We start from the raw sequence: 20,394 nt of genomic DNA on the forward strand, positions 1-20,394 counted from the left end.
CATTTCCATGGAGTTCAGCGATGAGCCCAAATCCTTGAAATCCTTTCAGTTCAGTTTAATTCCGTAAGTATAAGTCAAGGGCAATATCCTAAGCTCCAGGCGGGCACCAGGTTTAGGCTGGCTGGGGAGGAAGATGGGCAAAGAAGGGAAGAGTAAGAGGCGCAGAGCGCGCTGGGGGCACATGGATGGAGAGAGACGGGGCCGGGACGCTAGCAGCCGGCAGACTCTGCACTCAGAGGACTAACCATGGACCCCAGGGAACCCTTGGCGGGGAAACCACATCAGAAATCCAGACCTGGACTGACTTCCTGCCCGGGAGGCCCCGCGGCCGCGGGCTCTGGGCGCGGGCCAGCGGGGCGGCGCCGGCGGGTCGGAGGCGCTTCCTGGGCGCAGCGGGAGCGGAGCGGCGCGCGAAGGAGCGGGAGGCGCGGGACGGCGCCGCGGGCAGGGCGCGCGGGCGGCGACATGGAGGACGGCGTGCTCAAGGAGGGCTTCCTCGTCAAGAGGGTGAGTGCGCCGGAGCCTCTCCTGACACCGCCCAGGGTGCGCCCGCCGCGGGCGCCGGCTCACCTGAGCGGCGGGCGGGCGGCCTGGGGCTCCGCTGGCCATGGCTGCGCGACGTGGGGAGAGCCGGGTGGACGGTGGTTGGGACTGAGCTTTAGACGGGAAAGAGAGGCCAGGACACAGGCAAGGAGGAGAATCCCCCTCGGCTAGTGCGTGTGGGGTACAGGTGGCGGCTGCCTTAGTGGGCATCGTAATTAGAACACCTTACTAAAAGATGAAGCGTGTAGTATTTAACGACGAGGTATTAAGACATCAGTGGGCTCTGCAGTCCACCGCCGTCCGTGTAGTGCATCATCTCCTCTATTCTTCACGATAACCCATGAGCAAGGAGGAAGCCTGTTTCTTAAACCTGTACTGTGCACCAGTCCCGGACATTGTCTCCTTTAATCCTCCCAACAGTCCTCCAGGTCGGTGGTACCACACTACCCTCCTTTCTCCAAGGGGAAAACAAAGCTCAAAGAGGTTAAATAGCTTGCTCAGGATCTGGACTAGTGGATGATGGAGCAGGATTAATCCCAGACAGGCTGGCTCCAAACCTTTTCCCGTCCCCCACTGTTCAGTATCGTTATCTCTTTATTACAGATGAGGAAACTGAGGGGCAGAAAGATGAGATCGCTTGCCGGGAGCCCCAGGGCTAGTAACAGCTGGGACTCTTCATTCCTTCCCCATCACCCCACGTGGCCTTTCCCACAGCAAGCAAGAGTCCAGACAAAAACCCCACATGTAGGAGCGAAGTAGAAAATGAATGAAAAAACAGCTGCAAGAGGAAATTTGATTTTTTAAAATTCCTTTAAGATTGATGTTCACGTGAAATATTTGTGCTAACCTAACAGCAGAGCATAACCTCTGGGGATGAGCCTTTGGCTCTTCTACTGAGTTTATAGCTTTGGGAGGGGGATGGATGAAATGGGGGTGAAGGCGGCCCTCCCTCCCATGGCCTCCCCTGGCTGCCAGATCAACCCTGAAGTCTCAACTCGCTTTCAGTTTAGTAGGGAATGTAGCCGTGTTATTTTACACATTATTTGACATAGGGGAGTGGGTGTGTTGTTTGCTCAAAACTGTAAGCAGGAGGAGGTGTACGAAGCTGTGGCAGATCAAGGGTCAGACCGGATACAAGCAGGTACGAAATTCCACAGCCGCTTCATGTCAGCGGGATTAAAGTGATAGATTGGTCCCTCAGGGTTTGTGGAGGCAGCTGTACCTCGGAAAGACAACCTATGGGGAACTTTTCCTGCAGCTTGTGAGGTGAGAGGGGGAGGGGGTTGGGCAGGGGCTTTTGGTGGGTGTTGTTGACTGTCGGGATAGCTGAGCCCTGGTAGGACCTGTGGAGGACAAACCCGCTCAGATGGGCCCTTGTGGGCCTCCCCCTGTCCCCAGGGGTTACCCTAAGTGATTCCCCACCAGCGCCACCTCGCAGAGTCAGGGGAGGGCTAGAGGGAAGGAAGGCTTTGAGTCCTCTTCTGGGCAGGCCACCCAGTCCAGGGTGGCAGCTTAGGGAGTCCAGGGTGCAGGGAAGTGAGGACAGTCGCCATGGGGCTTGGCTGAAATACCTAAAGCACATTCCAGCCAAACCCAACGACAGGAGTTTAGAGCAGGAGCCTGACCCGGAGGCGAGCGGAAGCCACGCCCTTTCCTGCAAGGTGAGGGATGTGGCCCCCAGGCCCCTGCTAACAGTTTCCACCTACTGATCTATCGGACTTTTCCTCTCCCCCATTTCCCCTTTCCTCCTGGATGGCAACAGCAACCCCTGTGTCCACTGGAGAAGTTGCAGGGCTGCAGCTGTGCGATGCCACAGATTCAGGAGGGTTTACAGCCCAGGAGTAGGGCAGGGCCCAAGCTGGAAGCCCAGAGTACAGAACAGTCATCACCAGTGAGGGCGAAGCAGGAGACGGGCAGGGGCATGATGGATTTGGCTCTTAATCCCGCCCAGACAAGAAAGAAGCAAAGCTCCTGGCAAAACACAGGGCGCTCACTTGGCCTGGCTTTAAAGGAGGGTGACGGGGAAGGAAGGCGGATTCATGGGTAGGATTACTTGTTCTTTAAGAAGAGGCTGAAGCCCATCAGTCATTGCTGCCTGGCTCATACCTCAGACGAATCAGAAAATGACATGGCAATGTCCTTTTGGCCTAGAAACTTCACTTGTAGGACTGTATTGTATCCCAAGGAAATGCCATAAAAGCTTTGTGAACAAAGTGTTGTTTATGTAGTGAAAAAACTGGAAAACTGCCTGCATGTTCCCCCCAAAGCAACAAATGATTACAAGTAAATTATGGTTATGTAGATGTTAAAAGTTTATAATGTTAAAATCCAAAGAGTAAAAATATAAATGGCATGAGTAAGGAAAAAGTTTGCTTGGAGGAAAGAAGTCTAGAAAGAGTTCTGGAGGTTAGAAGTCTGACATTAAGGTGTTAGCAGGGCCATGTTCTCTTTAATCTGTAGGGGAGAATCCTTCCTGGCCCCTTTTGTTTCTGGTATTTGCAGGCTGTAAAGGAAAAACCCAGAGTTTTCCCTCCTGTACCGGGAAAAACCTAGATCTTCCTGACTGTGTGCTTCTTTATCCTGTGGGTCTCCTTCACTTTTGCAGAACACTGCACTTCTGACATTTCTGGTCACCAAATGTGTGGAGGTTTTTTCCCACACCAAACAATTCTCTGTGACACCTGCTGCATGTCCCACAGTTTAACTCACTTCTACCCAGAGGCAGCATCAGAGCCCACAGGTTAAGAGCTCAGCCCTACCAGACTGCTCCCCTAAACTCCCCCCTCCTCTCCTCCCCCACCTCACACACCTTGGATGCCAGTCACAGGCCCAGGTTGTCTTCTGTGCTCTGACCAACTGGCTAGAGATCAGAGGTTCCAGTGACCCTCCTCTTGGGATTCATTGGCTAGAGGGGCTCACAGAACTCAGGGAGACACTTATGTTTCCTAGCTTATTAAAGGATGTGATAAAGGAAAGAGATGAATATCCAGATGGGGGAGACATGTGGGCAAGGTATGTGGGAAGGAGCCTGGAGCTTCTGTGCCCTCTCCAGGGCGCACCACTCTCCCAGCACCAGCACCGCCATGTGTCCTCCAACCCGGCAGCTCTCCAAATTCCATACTTTTGGGATTTTATGGAGGCTTCATCACATAGGCACAATAGATTGTTAATTTTATTTTTAGCCCTTCTCCCTTCTCCAGAAAATGGAGAGGGGAGTGAGGCTGAAAATTCCAAGCTTCTAATCACAGCTTGGTCTTTCCAGTAACAAGCCCTCACCCAGGAGCACACCCAGAATTGCCTCATTAGCACAAGAGACACTCCTGTCACCCAGGAAATTACAGGGGCTTCAGGAGCTCCGTACCAGGAACCGGGGGCAGAGACTAATATCCGTGTGTTCCGTTATCTCACACAGGGACCCCTTGGTGCTCCTTGGCTTGTAGATGCTTCACTCTAATCTCTGCCTCTGTCGTCACATGACCATCTTCTCCCTGTGTGTTTTCAGTGCCCAAATTTCCCTCTTCATAGAAGGACACCAGTCGTATTAGTGTCATTAAGGCCACCCTAATCCAGTATGACTTCTACTTAACCTGATCACATCTGCAAAGACCCTATTTCCAAATAAGATCACGTTCACAGTCCCCCAGGGTTACGGCTTCAACATACCTTTTGGTGGGGGGGGGGGGGATAGTTCAACCCATAACAAGTACCATCTCTGCTTCTTTGGGGTCTTGGGCAAGAAAGACCCTTCTGGGCCTCAGTTTCTTCATTAAAGTTAGGGAGTAGTATAAGCTTTTTCAAAGGATCCCCCAGCTGTAACATTCTGTGCTTCTTAAGCCCAGCCCTATGGTTACATCCCAACTCACAGACTCTCTTCCTTCCCCCAGAGATTCTAGGAACTGTAAGCTGCTCATGGTCCAATGGGCCTCTGGTCCCAGCCAGCCACTGACGGACAAGGAGCCTGGGGAGGGTGGCGCTGGGGAAGGTACCAGGTGGAGGGAGGCCTGGGTTATTTTTCTGCTTGTACCACTGTAGTTTTGACCTCTGACATCCTTTGCCTGGTGACTTGGATCATTAGTTATCTGCTGTTGTGGGACAGTTACCGCAAAGCTTACCACCTTAAAACAACAGACATTTATTATCTCACACAGTTTCTGAGGGTCAGGTATCCAGGAACAGCTTAGCTGCAAGATTCTGGCTCAGAGTCGCCCATGAGATTGCAGCCAAAATATTGCCCAGTGTGACAGTCGCCTGAAGACTTGACTGGCTAGGGGATCCCTTTCCAGGTTCACACATGTGGCTGGTGACTGGAGGGCTCAGCTACTCACCTTCCTGGGAGGGCTGCTCATGATGTGGGCATGATCAAGAAGAGAGAAAGAACGAGAGAGAGAGAGAGAGAGAGAGAGCCCCACCCCCAAAACCGAAGCTGCAGAGTCTTACATAACCTAATGTCAGACCTGGGAAGCCATCACTCTGCCATATTCCCTTGGCCACACAGACCAGCCAGGTACAACGTGGGAATAGTCTACACAGGATGTGAATACCAGAGAGGGGGTCACAGGGGCCCCACCAGTCGTCTTCCTGGCACTGATCACATTGGGTGGTGTTGTTGTCTGTCTCCCCCGCTGTCTTGGGTCAGAATCGTGTTCATCTTTGCCTCCCTGCTGCCACACAGTGCTTGGTGTGGTGGTGTTCAGTCCTTGACTGCTGAATGAATAGATAAATGAACGAATTAACCATCCCATCAGGATTTTTGTTTATTTGAGTTTCAATTCATTTTCCATCATAAAAATAATACATGCATATTACTTTTTTTACAAACTAGAAAAATACAAAATGGTGTAAAATGAAAACTAAATTTCCATTCTTATCACCCTGTATCGGTCTCAGTCCCAAGAGGTGATGACTATTAACATTTCTGGGGTATCCTTCCAGAAATTTCCTAAGATAATTACTAGTTATTTTTAGGTATCGTATAAAGTCATGTAAGTAAAAGTGCTTTGCCCTCAACCACTGCTGCTGTACCTCTTGGTGGCTCAGACTGTGGTCTGACCTCGTGGGCTCCAGCAGTGGTCTCTCCTACTGCCTGTTAGGGCTGCAATCCTCCATGCAGCCGTATTGGGCACTGTATTATTACATAGTTAGAATATTTTTCTTTTCTTTTCTTTTCTTTTCTTTTCTTTTCTTTTCTTTTCTTTTCTTTTCTTTTCTTTTCTTTTCTTTTCTTTTGCTATTATAAGTAATGATCCTCTAAGTGTCTCAATACAGAAAATCTCAGGGGAGGGTGTGTAGCTCGAGTACAAGAGCTCATGCTTAGCATGCATGAGGTCCTGGGTTCAATGCCCAGTGCCTCCTCTAAAAATAAATGAACCTGATTACCTCCCCTACACCCCCGTGCCAAAGTAAATTAATTAAAAATGATGATAAATAGAATATTAAAGAGAACCCTTTTCCATATTCTAGATTATTTCTTTAGCACAGATCCCCAGCAGTGGAATTCTTGGGTCAAAGAATTTGAATATTTTTATGAGGTTACCAGCTGCATTGAGTTTTCTGCTCACACAGTAGATCCTGTCTCATCAGCCTTTCTCCCTAGACCTCTCTCTTTTGTTATCAGTTGAGATTCTTAGTTGCTCCTAACACGTTCCACTCAAGCAAGTTTGAACAGAAGGGACTTCATGGAGAATAATAAATATTAAGTACCTCAGGAATATGTGGGAGGGCCAGAGAACCTGGCCAGGATGCCACGTAGTCAGGGACAACGCAGTCAGACCAAACTACCCAACAGCACCACCAGACGCTTCTAGTGGGCACATCACTGCCGACACCATTTGCCACTTGTCCCTGATAACCCTGGGGACTGGGTGTCAGGAGAACCTGTTCTTCTGCCACTGTCCTGCCACTTGGTTGCTGCCAAACATGCGTCAATGCCCCACGTGTGGGACTGTCAGCAGCCTGGTCACCTCCCTGTTCCCCTTGTGCCAGGGCTTCTGGGAAACGGAGTGCTTTGTCCAGGAAATGTGGCGTTATCTCCGCGTTAGTTTGTTCTGCTCAACATCTGTTGGTTACAGTTGTCTCCCTAAAGTTTCCTGGCTCCTTTCTCCTTTCCCTGTTGTTTTAGTTTATTCGGGCTGCTGTAACAAAGTCCCACAGACAGGACTGCCTACACAACAGAGATTTGTTTTCTCGTAGTTCCGGAGGCTGGAGTCGAAGATAAGGTGTGACCAGCTTTGGTTTCTTCTGAGGCCTCTCTCCTCAGCTTGCATACCTCCTGTGTGCTCACATAGTCTTTCCTTTGCCTGCAAACTTCCCTGACATCTCTGTGTCCAAATTTCCTCTTCTTGCAAGGACTGCAGTCAGATTGGACTAGGATCTTCCCTGGCGGCCTCATTTAACCCAATCACCTCTTTAGGGGCCCTGTCTCCAAGTACAGCCACCTTCTGAGGTTGTGGGAGGAGTGGGGATTAGGGCTTCAACATACGAATTTGTTGAGGGTGGGGAGGATAATTCAGCCCTTAACACCTTATCTGTGTTTTAAGGTTTAAGATTATGTTGCCCCCTCCCCTTCTCTGCCACACACCAGCCCCCAAAAGGTCAACTTAGATTCCAGTATCTTTTCCCTGCACCAGCCACGTGCTGCCTTTAGTGCTAACGCTGCGCCAGGAACTGCTCAGCAGGGGGTCGCCAGGCCAGGGGACCTGAGTCTGGGCCTTGTGGAGAGCAGTACCCAACCTTGTTGCTGAGGAGTCAGAGCCAAATCTTGTTTGTTTCTTTAAACATGTGTGCTTGTGTCAAGGATAGCTGTCAGCCGTCCTGTTACAGGTGGGTGCTAGGTACAGGGCAGAGTGAAGACAGCCAAAGTGAAAAATTCAGCTTGACTCCCTAAGTCCGCTCATGGGAACAGGTGGATCACCAGGCAGCTTAGACATAGTAATAAACTCTTGTCAGATTGACTTTGTTATAAGTTGTATTTTGTTGCCGCAGTTAATTCTGTTTGGGCATAGACCGGTGTTCACACCGTCAACTTCTTCTACGGTTTTTGGTTTCCTAACACTCTCAGTACACCGTGAGCATGGAACAGAATTGCAGCACCAGAATTGCAGATGTGAGACTGGAAGGGGGCTTTGAAATTAATAAACACTAGGTAAGGAAACAAGTGAATCGGGGTCATGGGCTCTGACTCAGATAGAGTGCATCTCTCTTGGTTAGAATCCAGCCCTCACTGGGCTCTGCTCTGGGAAATATGCCAATCAGTTCCTTTCATGAGTGTGTACAAAACCATTCCTTTCTGATTCCTTGGCAGACATTCTCCTATCCACTGGTCTGTTCTAGAAACATAGCCTCTGCCATCACCTGACTATCCTGTCCATTGGCTCCATGACCCCACCTGAGACCCCCTCAAATACCCCTGCCTTAAGTCCTGCCACACCAGCCCAGGTAAGACTGTTAGGGTCCTTAACAATGTGTGGCTTCAACTTTACAAATTGCCCACATCCTTCAACTAGTACTAGTCTTTTTTGTAACATATCCTAAGGGGTAAAAAAGGCAGAGATGCAGATCAAAATTTATGTACAAGGCTATTCATTGCAGAATTGTTTATAATAGTGAAAAAGGAAACAACCTCAATTACAAACAGATTGACAAGTAAATGATGCATCTACCTAGTGATCAGTGAAGGGCATGTTTTAAAGACATTTACCGGTGTGAGAAAATGCTTCGCAACGTCAGCAAAACAACAACTGGAAAGTAAAACTCGTATATGCAATATGGCCCTGATTTTTTTTTAAACTAGGAAGTAAAAACTAAAAGGGAAAAAGGCAAGAAGGAAATAAAAAATGTTAACAATGGCTGACTCCAAGTAGTAGGATTTTCTCTTCTATTTACTTTGCAGTTTCTTTCAAGATTTATAACCGGAATAAAAGACCAAATGGGAACTAGAAAGTCAACACCAAAGGTCTTTGTTACATACTCAAAATAGATGACAAAGAGATCCAGACAAAGATCAGACTTTCTTCAGGAAAATGAAAATAAAACATATGATTCTGAACTGAACTCCTTGGCTGTTAAGGACATTATTGGACAAGTGGTGAAACCTGAATGGAGTTTGTGGAATAAATGAAAATAATATATTAATGTAAATTTCCTAATGTTGATGGTTATATTGTGGTTATGTTGGAAATATCGTGTGTGTGTGTGTGTGTGTGCGCGCGCTGGAGATATACAATAAAATACTGAGATGTGATTGGAACATCATGTTAAAAACCTTTTTTTACACCTTTATTGTGGTATGGTTCCTGTAGACTAAACTACACATATTTCAAATGTACAATTTGATGAATTTTGATAGATGTATACACCCATAAAACCGCCACCACAATCAAGATAGCTAACATTTCCATCACTCCCCAAGAGATGCAATTTTTGAATTCCCAGTTTATCCCTTCCCACCCCGTTTACCCCCTGATAACCATAAGTAAAAGCTAACTCTTAAACAGTTCTGTAAAGACGTTTTTTATTCTTCAGCTTTCCTCTGAATTGAAATTATTTCAAAATAAAAAAATAAAATTAAGCTAAAAACAAAAAAGAGATAATGCTGTGCCCCATATTGGAGAGGTGGTTCCATGGCACAGTCTGGCTCCCTGTGCGACGGGACACCTCTCCCTGAACACCATGTCGTCTGCTTGGCCACTTCACCCAGGAGCTCTCCTTTCTGTCCTCAGGGTCACATTGTCCACAACTGGAAGGTGCGATGGTTCATCCTCCGGCAGAACACGCTGCTGTACTACAAGCTCCAGGGGGGTCGGAAGGTGACCCCTCCCAAGGGCCGGATCCTTCTGGATGGCTGCACCATCACCTGCCCCTGCCTGGAGTATGAAAACCGGCCGGTAAGTGAAGGGCCTGATTCCCAGCTGCTCCCTGCCCCGGACCCTCCCACCCATGACCTCTTCAGTGAGGGTGGTGTGAGTCATGGGAAGAGCGGAGTTACTGAAAAACCTAGATTCAAATCCTGGATGCACCACATACCAGGCATGTGACCTTGGGCAAGTAATTGAACCTCTCCGAGCCTTAGTGCTGCCTCTAAATAGGATAAAATAATGACACCTGACGATCTCTCATGGTTGTGATGGGGATCCTGAAGGTAATGGTTGGTCAAAGCACTTTGTGGGCTAGAAGGCATTATGCAAATGTGAGTAATTACTGCTACTTGGGTTCAATAGGATGGCTTTCATCCCCCAAGGGGTACATGTTCCAAAAGTCAGGGGCCTCTTCAACCCTACCATCCAAAAAGAATCTGAATTAATCATTATCAAGGGCCTGTTATGTGCCAAGAAATTTGCTAGGCTTGGAAGAGTCAAGGAAGAAAATGGTAAGACTGCTTCTTCTTGAGTTAATAATCTTATGATGAAAGCAAGTGATTAATTGAAAAACATTCAGAGTTCCAAAGTTGGTACAAACACAGCCACAGAGAACACTGTATTCCTGAAGAGAAGGAAGGTGTCATTATAGGCTGTCTGGGTCAGGTACAGATTTGAGGGGAACAGAGATTTGGGCAAAGATCTGAAAGAGGAAAGAAGCAGAGGTTTGGGGCAGGTGGAAGGTCTTGGGTAAAAGTAAGGGGACAGATAGGGATAGATTTGGAGGTGAGGATGACCATTGTGGCCAAAGGGAATGTTCACTGAAGGAGCAATGAGAGTTTGGCTGCGACCAGGTGGAGGTAATAGGGAGCCATTGAAGTTTGAGTGAGAGACTGGACTAGTGAAAACTCTCTTAGGAAGATGAAAATGAGGACCTAAACTCAGTTCCTAATAAGATTATTAGATTATTAGATCCATAAAGAAGAGATCTTACCATTTACTCCTTTTCATGGTTTTTTGTTTGACTCTTCTAGACCATTTGATGAATCCTCTAAGAAAATATTAATGATGGTCAATTCTAGGTGGTGAGTTTACTGGTGGGTTTTTTTGCACTCTGTAGTTTAAAATTTTTCTCAAATAGAAAACAACAGAAGCTATTAAAATAATCAGGCATGAAATGAGACAAAAAGAAGGGACAAAGATGAGAAAACATTATGAAGGAAACACTGACACGATATAGTAGACTGGATGTTGAGGGCAAGGGAGAGGGAGGCATAGAACTTCATTCTAGTCTAGGAGGAAAGTGAAACGTCATTCTTTAATTTCCACTGCGAACCTGGAGATGCCACTGATTAAAAGAGAGGGGGTAGCTCTCTGTTGGGGTGGGGATGGGAATTCTGGGGAGCGCTGAGCCTGGTAAAAGACTTGGGTCTGCATCTTCTTTGTAGCATCATCAGACCAGACACAATGTCTGGGCACATAGCAGATTCTTAGTAAAAGTCTGTTCAATAAGTGTTTCATAAAAAAGAAAGATTTACAGATAAGCGAGACAGTTTTAAGAAGAAAACTTAGTTTTCTAAGTGCATTAAAGGGTCTAGATCTCAATAAATTAAACCCCAGAACTTGTAGGTTAACTGGTTGACCTCATACCACTTCGTCATCTCTAAGGAACAGTCAAGAGCAAAAGTGCTGGTAAGAATGGGCTGGCGGTAGGAAAACTTTGTTTCAAGTTTCAAAAAAGGAGACAAATTGTTAACTGGAGTTCTGAGCTTCATGTTAATTCTGTCATCTGCCTGGTTCATGAGTTCTTGAGCTGGAAGAAGACAAGAGTAGCTACTAGCTTCACTAAGAACAAGTTATAAAGTATATCATATACGTGTGTGTATATAATTTATTTTTAATTAGGGAAGCTATAAAACAGTGTATCTGGATTTTGCATGGAATTTTATAGTCTCTTCTGAAATCCTCTCATTAAAATGGTGGACTACAGATGGACGGTGAGGGTCCAGGGAGCTGGTTGAACTCATCCTCCCACAGTGTTGATGAGTGAATCAGTGTTAACTTGGAGGAACATCCTCATGGTATTCTTTGGGACTGTGAGCCAGCCTTGTCTTACCCACCATTTTTGCTGTTAATGTAGACGAGAAACATTGATTAAGTTTGCAAGCAAAGCAAGGTGGGAGCTAATACACTGGAAAATGGAATCAAAATGAAACAGAATGCGCCTGTGTTCCAACACAAGTGGTAAGCCCAGTCTACTCAGATGACACTTAGTAGGGTCAGCATACAAAATCCTACAATGTTTGGAAAAAACTCCAAAACCCTAAATGCATATTTAAAGGATAGAGGAGATGTGGCTCACTGAACAAGACTCTCAGCTGGCTGCACGGAGCATCAGTCCACGGTGCCCTGTTGCTGCCACTGCTATGTGACCTCAGCCTATCAGCCCATGCCGCCCTGCACCCCCCAGACCTTCCCTCAAGCGATTGTTCCATTCCCAGGGTCATATTTTATGAGAATGTTGATCAGCTGCAGAACCTTGAGCAGGGTGTGAATTAGGTGAGAAAGTTTAAACCGTATTATATGAGGAATGTGTGAAAGACTTGAGGATGGTAAGACCCGACCAAAAAGGGAATCAAAGGGAGCAGAACCACCGGTTCCCTTGAGGTCGGTGTTGATACCCTCCTATGACAGATGAGGACACTGAGGCTTAGTCGGCCTCTTAATGTGCCCAACTGTCCATAGCTAAATGGCAGAGCTGGGATTTGCATCCAGATCAGTCTGACCTGAAAGCCTGTGCATTTCCCACTTCAGCACAAGGGCTCTCGTGGGAGGTGAGCTTAATCCATGTGATTCTAGAAGGCAGTCAGGAGCAGGGAGACCAAGCGTCCAGGAATCAGACCTCATGCTAATTAGTCTATCCAAAGAGGAGAAGCCATTAGCTCCCTGTCACTGGAGTCGTACAAGTGAATCTTTAAAGACAACCTGCTGGGGTGTGGTCAAGAGGTCAGGCAGTCACGGGACCACGTGGCCTCCCAGGTTCACTTCAGTTCTGTCATTTTTGCTGCCCAACCAGCATTCTCTTGCTTACTTGGCCTCTGGTCTGACTGGCGGTCTCTTCCTACAGCTCCTCATTAAGCTGAAAACTCAAACATCCACGGAGTACTTCCTGGAGGCCTGTTCTCGAGAGGAGAGGGACGCCTGGGCCTTTGAGATAACAGGGGCTATTCACGCCGGGCAGCCGGGGAAGGTCCAGCAACTCCACATACTGAGAAACTCCTTCAAGCTGCCCCCTCACATCAGCCTGCAGTGAGTGCCTGACTTCCGGCTCCTCACCCTGCTGGGCTTTGCTGCAGCCGCTTCTGTGGGCAGTGGGGGTGGGGGGTGCTCTGTGGCTGCTACATAGACCTGACTGGTACCACCATTGTGCCTTTGGACCTCTGCTGTCACTGTCCTGTTTATATTGTTTTCTCTGCCTAGGGGTGGCCCTACCTACCTGCTTTGGTCCTGAGTGATCTTTTGGGACCTCTGCTGCTCCCGACCCTCTTGGTGTCTTGACACTTTCCCTTCCATTTCAGCCAGGGTGCCCAGGGTGAAGTGACAGCTCCCCAGGAATCTCCACTCACCAAGTCATTGTTTGTAGCCTGGTGGCAAGAATGATGTGTTCTGCTAGCAGTTGCATTCTTGCTCTGTGGGGTTCCTCATCCATTCGTCCATCCATCCATCCATTCATTCAAGAAACAGTAGTGGGGAGGGTAGAGCGTGTGCTTAGCATGCACGAGGTCCTGAGTTCAATTCCCAGTACCTCCTCTAAATAAATTAGTAAAATAAAATAAAAACCTAATTACCTCCTCCCCCTAAAAAAGACTGATTAAAAATATTTTAAAAAAATATTTAAAAAATAAACAGTTATTGAGTGCCTTCTGCATGCCATACAGTGCTCTAAGCACTCAGGAGATGCAAATAGGAATAAACAAAGTCTCATCTTCAGGGGCTTTCCAGCCCAAGTACGTAAATAGAGGGTGAGAAAAGATCTTCCATTGGTGGCAGGAATCGATCAGTGGTGGAGGTGATGCTATGAAGTAGGGATGTATGGAAGGAGTTACCGCCATGGAAGCTGTTACATCAGCCCATCTGCAGGAAGCACCCCCTAAACTTCCAGGCAGCAGAACTTTATACCCATCAGAGATGTGGTATGAGTCCATTCCTGGGCTCACAGAAAACTCCATACCAGGCCCCGGAATCTCGGTGGTGCATCCAGGGCGCTGCTAAACCATGGGGAGTGCAGGGAGGACCAGCAGCTGGTGAGAGTAGGTTCAAGTGATGGGCGACTTTGAGAAGTAGCTGGAGAAATTTGGACTTCGATGTGGTAGATCCTAGAGAATCATTGCTGTACATTCTTTTGTTTTTAAATCAAGTCCCAGCTCTTTAGTTTTACTGCAAACGTAATACCTGTCTGGTATAGAAATAGTGGAACATTTAGATGAGGAAGAAGAAAAGAAACATCCTAAAATCCTACCTCTCAAGTTCTGTTGCATACTGGACTAGCCCTTTCTTTGTGATGCGCAGGCACCATTTGCCACTTGCTTTATATCCTTAGCAACAGCTCTTGGACCCTCCCTCATACCTGCCAGTGTGTTGAGGGTCCCCTCTCCTCTGCCTTCCTTCCATGTAGTCGCATCGTGGACAAGCTGCACGACAGCAGCAGCGGAATTCGTCCAAGCCCCAACATGGAGCAGGGAAGCACCTACAAAAAGACCTTCCTAGGTGAGCCTTCTCTCTCAGGGGTGGGCCAGGCCATGGAAACCTGGGGCTTCGTGATCCGGGACTCAGTGGGCTTGACTGGCTTGTGTTGAGGCCAGAGCTGCCTGCCAGCCAACGGGCAGGCCTGAGATGACCACATGTGGGTGTGGCCAAAGCTCTGGGCAGCAGGTCTGGCCTTCAGTCTGCTCTTGGGCAGAGCTCCAAGGCTGTTCAAAGCTGACCGAGAGGTCAAGATCAGTGGGCTCACAGCCAAGCACCTCAAAGAGCCTGGTCTGACTGGTGCTGCCCTTGCCCTGATGCAGGCTCCTCCCTGGTGGACTGGCTCATCTCCAACAGCTTTGCAGCCAGCCGTCTGGAGGCCGTGACCCTGGCCTCCATGCTCATGGAAGAGAACTTCCTTAGGCCGGTAGGCGCCCGAAGCACTGGAGCCATTCGCTCTGGGGACCTGGCTGAGCAGTTCCTGGATGACTCCACTGCCCTGTACACTTTCGTGAGTTAGAGAGTGGGTTCCTCTTGCCACGAGGCAGAGGGAAGGGGGTCAAGGGTCCACAGTCTGGGGTGAGAGTCCCAGGGTATGGGGGACAGCCTCACAGTTTCAGTTCACAGGGACAGTTTGGGGGACAGTAGAGGGGGGTTTCTGTAAGGAGGATTTTCCCTTCCCCTGTGGTAGCCCCCATAGCCAGGAACTGGGACTTTTTGGTAACAGTCCTTGCCCTCTCCTTCCCACTAGGCTGAGAGTTGCAAGAAGAAGATAAGCCCCAAGGAAGACATCGATCTCAGCACCGTGGAGTTAAGTGGCACAGTAGTGAAACAAGGCTATCTGGCCAAGCAGGTATGGCTGCCTTGGAGCAGGGAGAAGATGGACGGTTCTCAAACTCAGGGGAGCCAGGAGTCCCCTCAAAGGCCGGGAAGGGCTGAGACTGCCAAAGGACACTAATTATCAGCAGAATCTGCTAAAGCCAGCGTCCAGCAGCAGCCACAGGGAAGAAATCAAGGGGCCTGCACGTGCCCACAGGAGTCTCAGGCCAGGGGGCGTTCAGGGGAAGGGTGCACACAAGTAATTTTCCCAGTGTTAAAAAACAACACCCGCGTCACCGCCCAGTGCACCTTCTTACCTGGAAGGGCACTGCCTACTGGCCGGTGTTTTGCATTTGCTGGCCTGCTGCTCCCTGAGGCTTCCTTGGGTCTCTGCCTGCTTCTGTGGGACTCCGCACACTCCCTTGATAAGTATTTTCTCCACCTACTTCAGTAGGTTGCTGATGAAATTCTGCAGTGTGATCTGAGTGTTTAAAAACTGATTGTGGCCACTGCTCCTAACCACGTTGGGAGACCGGCCACATTAAGGGGGAGGAAACCAGGTCACGGGCACCCCTGCAGCATGTCTACCCGGGCCTGGGAACCAAACCGCCGTGAACTGGCACATGGCATGTAAGGCGACCTCCTGCACACCCCTCGTTTGTGCACTCCTTACGCACTGCGTGGATGTGCGTGTCTGTACAACGGATGAGAACGCTGCTCAGCGCCATTCCTGGCGTTCCCCGGGGCACACGTTGTCATTGTCACCTGCTTCTTGCATATCAGGAACCCCTTCTGCTCTTAGATTGTTTACCATCCACTCAACCGCCTGCTTATCCCAAGGGCCCTGCTTCGGCTGGGCCTGCCAGGAGTCTGGTGGAGGGAGGTAGTGAGGTCCTGGGAGAGGAGGAGGAGGGGAGTGTGGGAGGGACTGGGGAGGTCCAGACTAGAGGGCTACCGAAGCTTTGTGATCTAGGGGTGAAGCCACAGAGTCACACACGTCAATGTCTTACATATTTAGACTGTAACATGTAATTGATCGTTTCCTACTCTTTTTCTGATGCAGAAGGTTAAAGTGGTCTTTACTGTATATATATGCACATGCACGCCTGCAGCTGTAGGTTTGTTTTTGGACTAAGCTGACACTTAGAAAGTTGGTGCCCTTGGGTTCACGTTTGCCTGTGAACTCCCTGTCCCCCAAGTGCCCAGGCAATGCTCCCCCTTTCTGTCAGCGCTGACCCTCTTTGGCTCTGTCAACTTGACTAAAGGTGACAGTGTTTCTGCAGAAGTGTCCCTGAGCAGGGAAGTCCCTGGCATGTCACAGCAATCCCAGGGTTTCAGGCGGACTCTTTTTAGGAAGTAGTCCCACTGGAGCAGGGCTGGCTTGGAGGTTTGGCATTAGAGGCACAGAGGTGGGAGGAAGTGACTGAGAGCTGTCCCCCACGAGCCTGGCACCCTGTCTTCCCCAGGGGCACAAGAGGAAAAACTGGAAGGTGCGGCGCTTTGTTCTGAGGAAGGACCCCGCTTTCCTGCATTACTACGACCCTTCCAAAGTGAGTGCCATGTGATGCTCCACTTCCTCCCTTCCCCTCAGCATCCCCACCGTGACTCCCACCCACCAGGCCGTTCCTTCCACGGTGTGAGCTGCTCCTTATAGTCTGATCACTCCTTTCATCCATCACATCATTGCCTGCTCAGTGGGTCTTCATTGTTCTGAGAGGAAAAGCACCTTTCAGCTTCCCCAAAGCTGGCTGTGTGCCTAGGGAGGGCGAGGGGGCTGATAAAGAGACTCCTCACTGGTGCTTCCGGCCTCTTGACCCCTTTCTACCCAGAGAGCCCATGAATTCTGCCCCCCTACTTCTTGTCCCCTCGAGTGTTTTGAACAGTGTCTTGTATCATTTAATATTTAAGCCATAATTTACTAATTGTCTTTTCTTTTCTTTTTTTCCTTATTGGTCAAAGAATTGCTCTTCTGAGTTTCAGATAATAAGTACTAGTGCATGCTGAGTTGATCTAATTCCAATCAAAAGAGAAGACAAATGGCCTTTTAGTCAGCCTGTTCGGGCTTGTCTTGGTAGATGTGTCATTTTCACTTGTTGTTTTGAAGTAATGAAGAGTGGGTATTCCTCCCTCACTGAGCGTCAGTCAGGAAGCCCACTGTAAGCTGAGAACCTGAAGGAATTTGAAGGAGCCCCCGGGACCCTGCTGGACCACGGGGAGGACCAAGGGACAGGGAGGGGTGTTGCGCTGCTGCTGCTGGCTGAGGAATGAAGAAGCCCAAACGTCCTTACTGATGCATATAACTTGGCCACGTGATGTCCAAGTTCAGCCTCATCTTCTGTTAGAAATGACGCTCTCTGACTTTTGTAGCAGGCCTGACTGAGGGTGGTGATAGGTGAGAGTGTCACTCTTCTTTTTTGTGCATTCACATAATTCCTAATCAGATCTCCTTTCCTCTGCAGGAAGAGAACCGGCCAGTGGGTGGGTTTTCTCTTCGTGGTTCACTTGTGTCTGCTCTGGAGGATAATGGTGTTCCCGCTGGTAAGGTGCAACTTCAGCCCCAGCCTGAAGATCTCAGGGGCCTCCCTCCTGTGCTGTCAGTAACGCTCTGCTGATGAAGGACTGAGCTGTGGGGGCTGAGTAGGGCTTTCTCAGTGAGACAATGAATGGTGTGAGTTTCGAAGCCCATTTCATAATTAGAGAAAGGGCAAGTGGGGCGTTCTTAGTGTTTTAACAACACAACTAAATAATCCTTGTCTTTAATGTCTTTTCCTGTCCTTTTTTTTTTGTGGACATATATTTTTTAACATTTTTTATTGATTTATAATCATTTTACAATGTTGTGTCAAATTCTAGTGTAGAGCACAATTTTTCAGTTATACATGAACATATATATATTCATTGTCACATTCCTTTCTCTGTGAGCTACCATAAGATCTTGTATATATTTCTGTGTGCTATACAGTATAATCTTGTTTATCTATTCTACATTTTGAAATCCCAGTCTATCCCTTCCCACCCCCTGCCCCCTTGGCAACCACAAGTTTGTATTCTGTCTATGAGTCTGTTTCTGTTTTGTATTTATGTTTTGTTTGTTTGGGTTTTTTTTTAGATTCCACATATGAGCAATCTCATATGGTATTTTTCTTTCTCTTTCTGGCTTACTTCACTTAGAATGACATTCTCCAGGAACATCCATGTTGTTGCAAATGGTGTTATGTTGTCAGTTTTTATGGCTGAATAGTATTCCATTGTATAAATATACCACATCTTCTTTATCCAGTCATCTGTTGATGGACATTTAGGCTGTTTCCATGTCTTGGCTATTAATAGTGCTGCTATGAACATTGGGATGCAGGTGTCATTTTGAAGTAGGGTTCTTTCTGGATATATGCCCAGGAGTGGGATTCCTGGGTCATATGGTAAGTCTATTCCTAGTCTTTTGAGGAATCTCCATACTGTTTTCCACGATGGCTGTACCAAACTGCATTCCCACCAGCAGTGTAGGATTCCCTTTTCTCCACAGCCTCTCCAGCATTTGTCATTTGTGGATTTTTGAATGATGGCCATTCTGACTGGTGTGAGGTGGCAGCTCATTGTAGTTTTGCTTTGCATTTCTCTGATAATTAGTGATATTGAACATTTTTTCATGTGCCTATTGATCATTTGTATTTCTTCCTTGGAGAATTGCTTGTTTTGGTCTTCTGCCCATTTTTAGATTGGGTTTTTTTTTTTTTATTAAGTCTTATGAGCTGCTTATGTATTCTGGAGATCAAGCCTTTGTCAGTTTCATTTGCAAAAATGTTCTCCCATTCCGTAGGTTGTCTTTTTGTTTTACTTATGGTTTCCTTTGCTGTGCAGAAGCTTGTAAGTTTCATTAGGTCCCATTTGTTTATTCTTTTTTTCTGTCCTTTTCTATGCTTATTGGCCCATAAACTTCCACCTAAGAATAATGGCTTACAACAGTGCTTAAAGATTGACCACACACTTTAATATCTTATCACACTCATTTCACAATAGACAGCTAAGGTAGGAAGATAGTATTATTTTCATTTTATGGATGTGGAAACTGAGGTTCAAAGAAGTTAAGCAATTCAAAGTCAAATCCCAACTCTGTCCCTGCTTTTAACAGAAACATACTAGACTCTTTGATGGGAATGAGATTGTAGATCTATGGTTAGCATGGGGGCAGGCCAAGAGGGCTTCCAAGAGTGTCCAGACTGGCAGGAGGACTTAAGGCACAGGCGACGAGGAGGGAACAGATGGGATGAAAAGAGGACAGCATGCATCTTGTGGGATTTCCTAACCATATACATTTGTACCTGGGAAATACTTCATTCTATGTGTTTTTGTCTATGTCTCAGTTGAGTTTCAGCTGGGAGCAGATATGAAAATTCACTGATTTTTTTTTTCCTTCCTAGGTGTTAAAGGAAATGTCCAGGGAAATCTCTTCAAAGTGATTACTAAGGATGACACACATTATTATATCCAGGCCAGTAGCAAGGCTGAGCGTTCAGAGTGGATTGAAGCTATCAAAAAGCTAACGTGACAATGACCTGAGGGGAACAGGACTAGGAAGTCCTCTCTCCTACCAGACGGTACAGACAGGATTTCCTGGAGAATGGGAGTGTGTTGAGACTTTTAACTTCTTTTATATTTTGTACTGCTTTGGAGTGAGACTGGTGGAGTTCCTTAGATTATAATCAGCAGAGGTGCCATTTCCTTTCCCCGCTTCAGGTTGACAACCTGGAAATGCTAGATCGGCCATTAGGCATCAGCATCTTGACTTTCCCCCATCATCACAACCAGCCATTTCTTGGGCACCAAAGTAGGTTTTCCCTTGTTGTCACACTAAACTGGCCCTGTTGTAATACTAAATAAATAACACTGTAAGCTCATGGTAGCGCTCTCTGAAATGCCGTCAGCAACTCAACTCCTTGGGAATTAGTAAAAATTGACATTTATTCCTGGTTATTAGAATTCCTGTACAAAGTTTTGTAGTTTTCAAAGGTTTCTTGTGCTTAAGGCTATGTGAATTACTAGGTATAAAAACATCCCAGGTGATGTACTAAAGTGGGGATGGTGGCAAAATTTTGGCTGAAAATATTGCTTTGCTTTGAAACATAAGCCTTCTTAAGTATTATAGACTGCAGGAAAAAAATCATGGACTAAGTTGGAGAGATTAGTCACACATACGCCAGAAAAAAAGCAAAACTGTAGCTTTTTTTTGTGGGAAAAAAATGGTATTCAGAAAGAGATGCAGAGCAGGAGCTACCACAGGACAGAAACAGGCGCTCTCTAAAGGACAGAGAAAGATGTGACTGGGGAAAGAATTAAATCAAGGCATGAAATTTTGTTTTTAGAATGAAGATTAATGGAGACAAATAGGTACCAACAAGTTTCACCAGTTAGGTTAATCTCAAGTAGTGAAAAGTCTTTA

General features: G+C 47.4%; 1 protein-coding gene across 2 annotated transcripts; it reads left to right on the forward strand.

Moving 5' to 3' along the window:
* Positions 1-350: 350 nt before the first annotated feature.
* PLEK2 (pleckstrin 2) lies at positions 351-19,852 on the forward strand. 2 transcript variants are annotated; one of them, XM_074365371.1, is made up of 10 exons: positions 388-507; positions 7,844-7,977; positions 9,261-9,425; positions 12,523-12,704; positions 14,071-14,162; positions 14,462-14,649; positions 14,890-14,991; positions 16,424-16,507; positions 17,417-17,495; positions 19,376-19,852. In XM_074365371.1, exons 2-10 carry the CDS (start codon positions 7,918-7,920, stop codon positions 19,501-19,503), a joined length of 1,080 nt encoding a protein of 359 aa, XP_074221472.1. In that variant the 5' UTR covers positions 388-507; positions 7,844-7,917; the 3' UTR covers positions 19,504-19,852. The 2 variants fall into 2 exon arrangements, with proteins under 2 accessions (XP_074221471.1, XP_074221472.1); XM_074365370.1 differs by lacking the exon at positions 7,844-7,977 and having other exon boundaries at positions 351-507.
* The last annotated feature ends 542 nt before the right edge of the window (positions 19,853-20,394 follow it).

The sequence above is a fragment of the Camelus bactrianus genome, chromosome 6, assembly GCF_048773025.1.
Source record: "Camelus bactrianus isolate YW-2024 breed Bactrian camel chromosome 6, ASM4877302v1, whole genome shotgun sequence".
Classification (NCBI taxonomy): domain Eukaryota; kingdom Metazoa; phylum Chordata; class Mammalia; order Artiodactyla; family Camelidae; genus Camelus; species Camelus bactrianus.

Bases quoted from the DNA above. Each gene is read 5' to 3' on its own strand.
- PLEK2 (XM_074365371.1), top strand. From the start codon at position 7,918: ATGACCCCACCTGAGACCCCCTCAAATACCCCTGCCTTAAGTCCTGCC. The intron at 9,426-12,522 runs GTAAGTGAAGGG...CTCTTCCTACAG, and splicing joins TGGAGTATGAAAACCGGCCG to CTCCTCATTAAGCTGAAAAC. The intron at 14,650-14,889 runs GTGAGTTAGAGA...CCTTCCCACTAG, and splicing joins CCACTGCCCTGTACACTTTC to GCTGAGAGTTGCAAGAAGAA.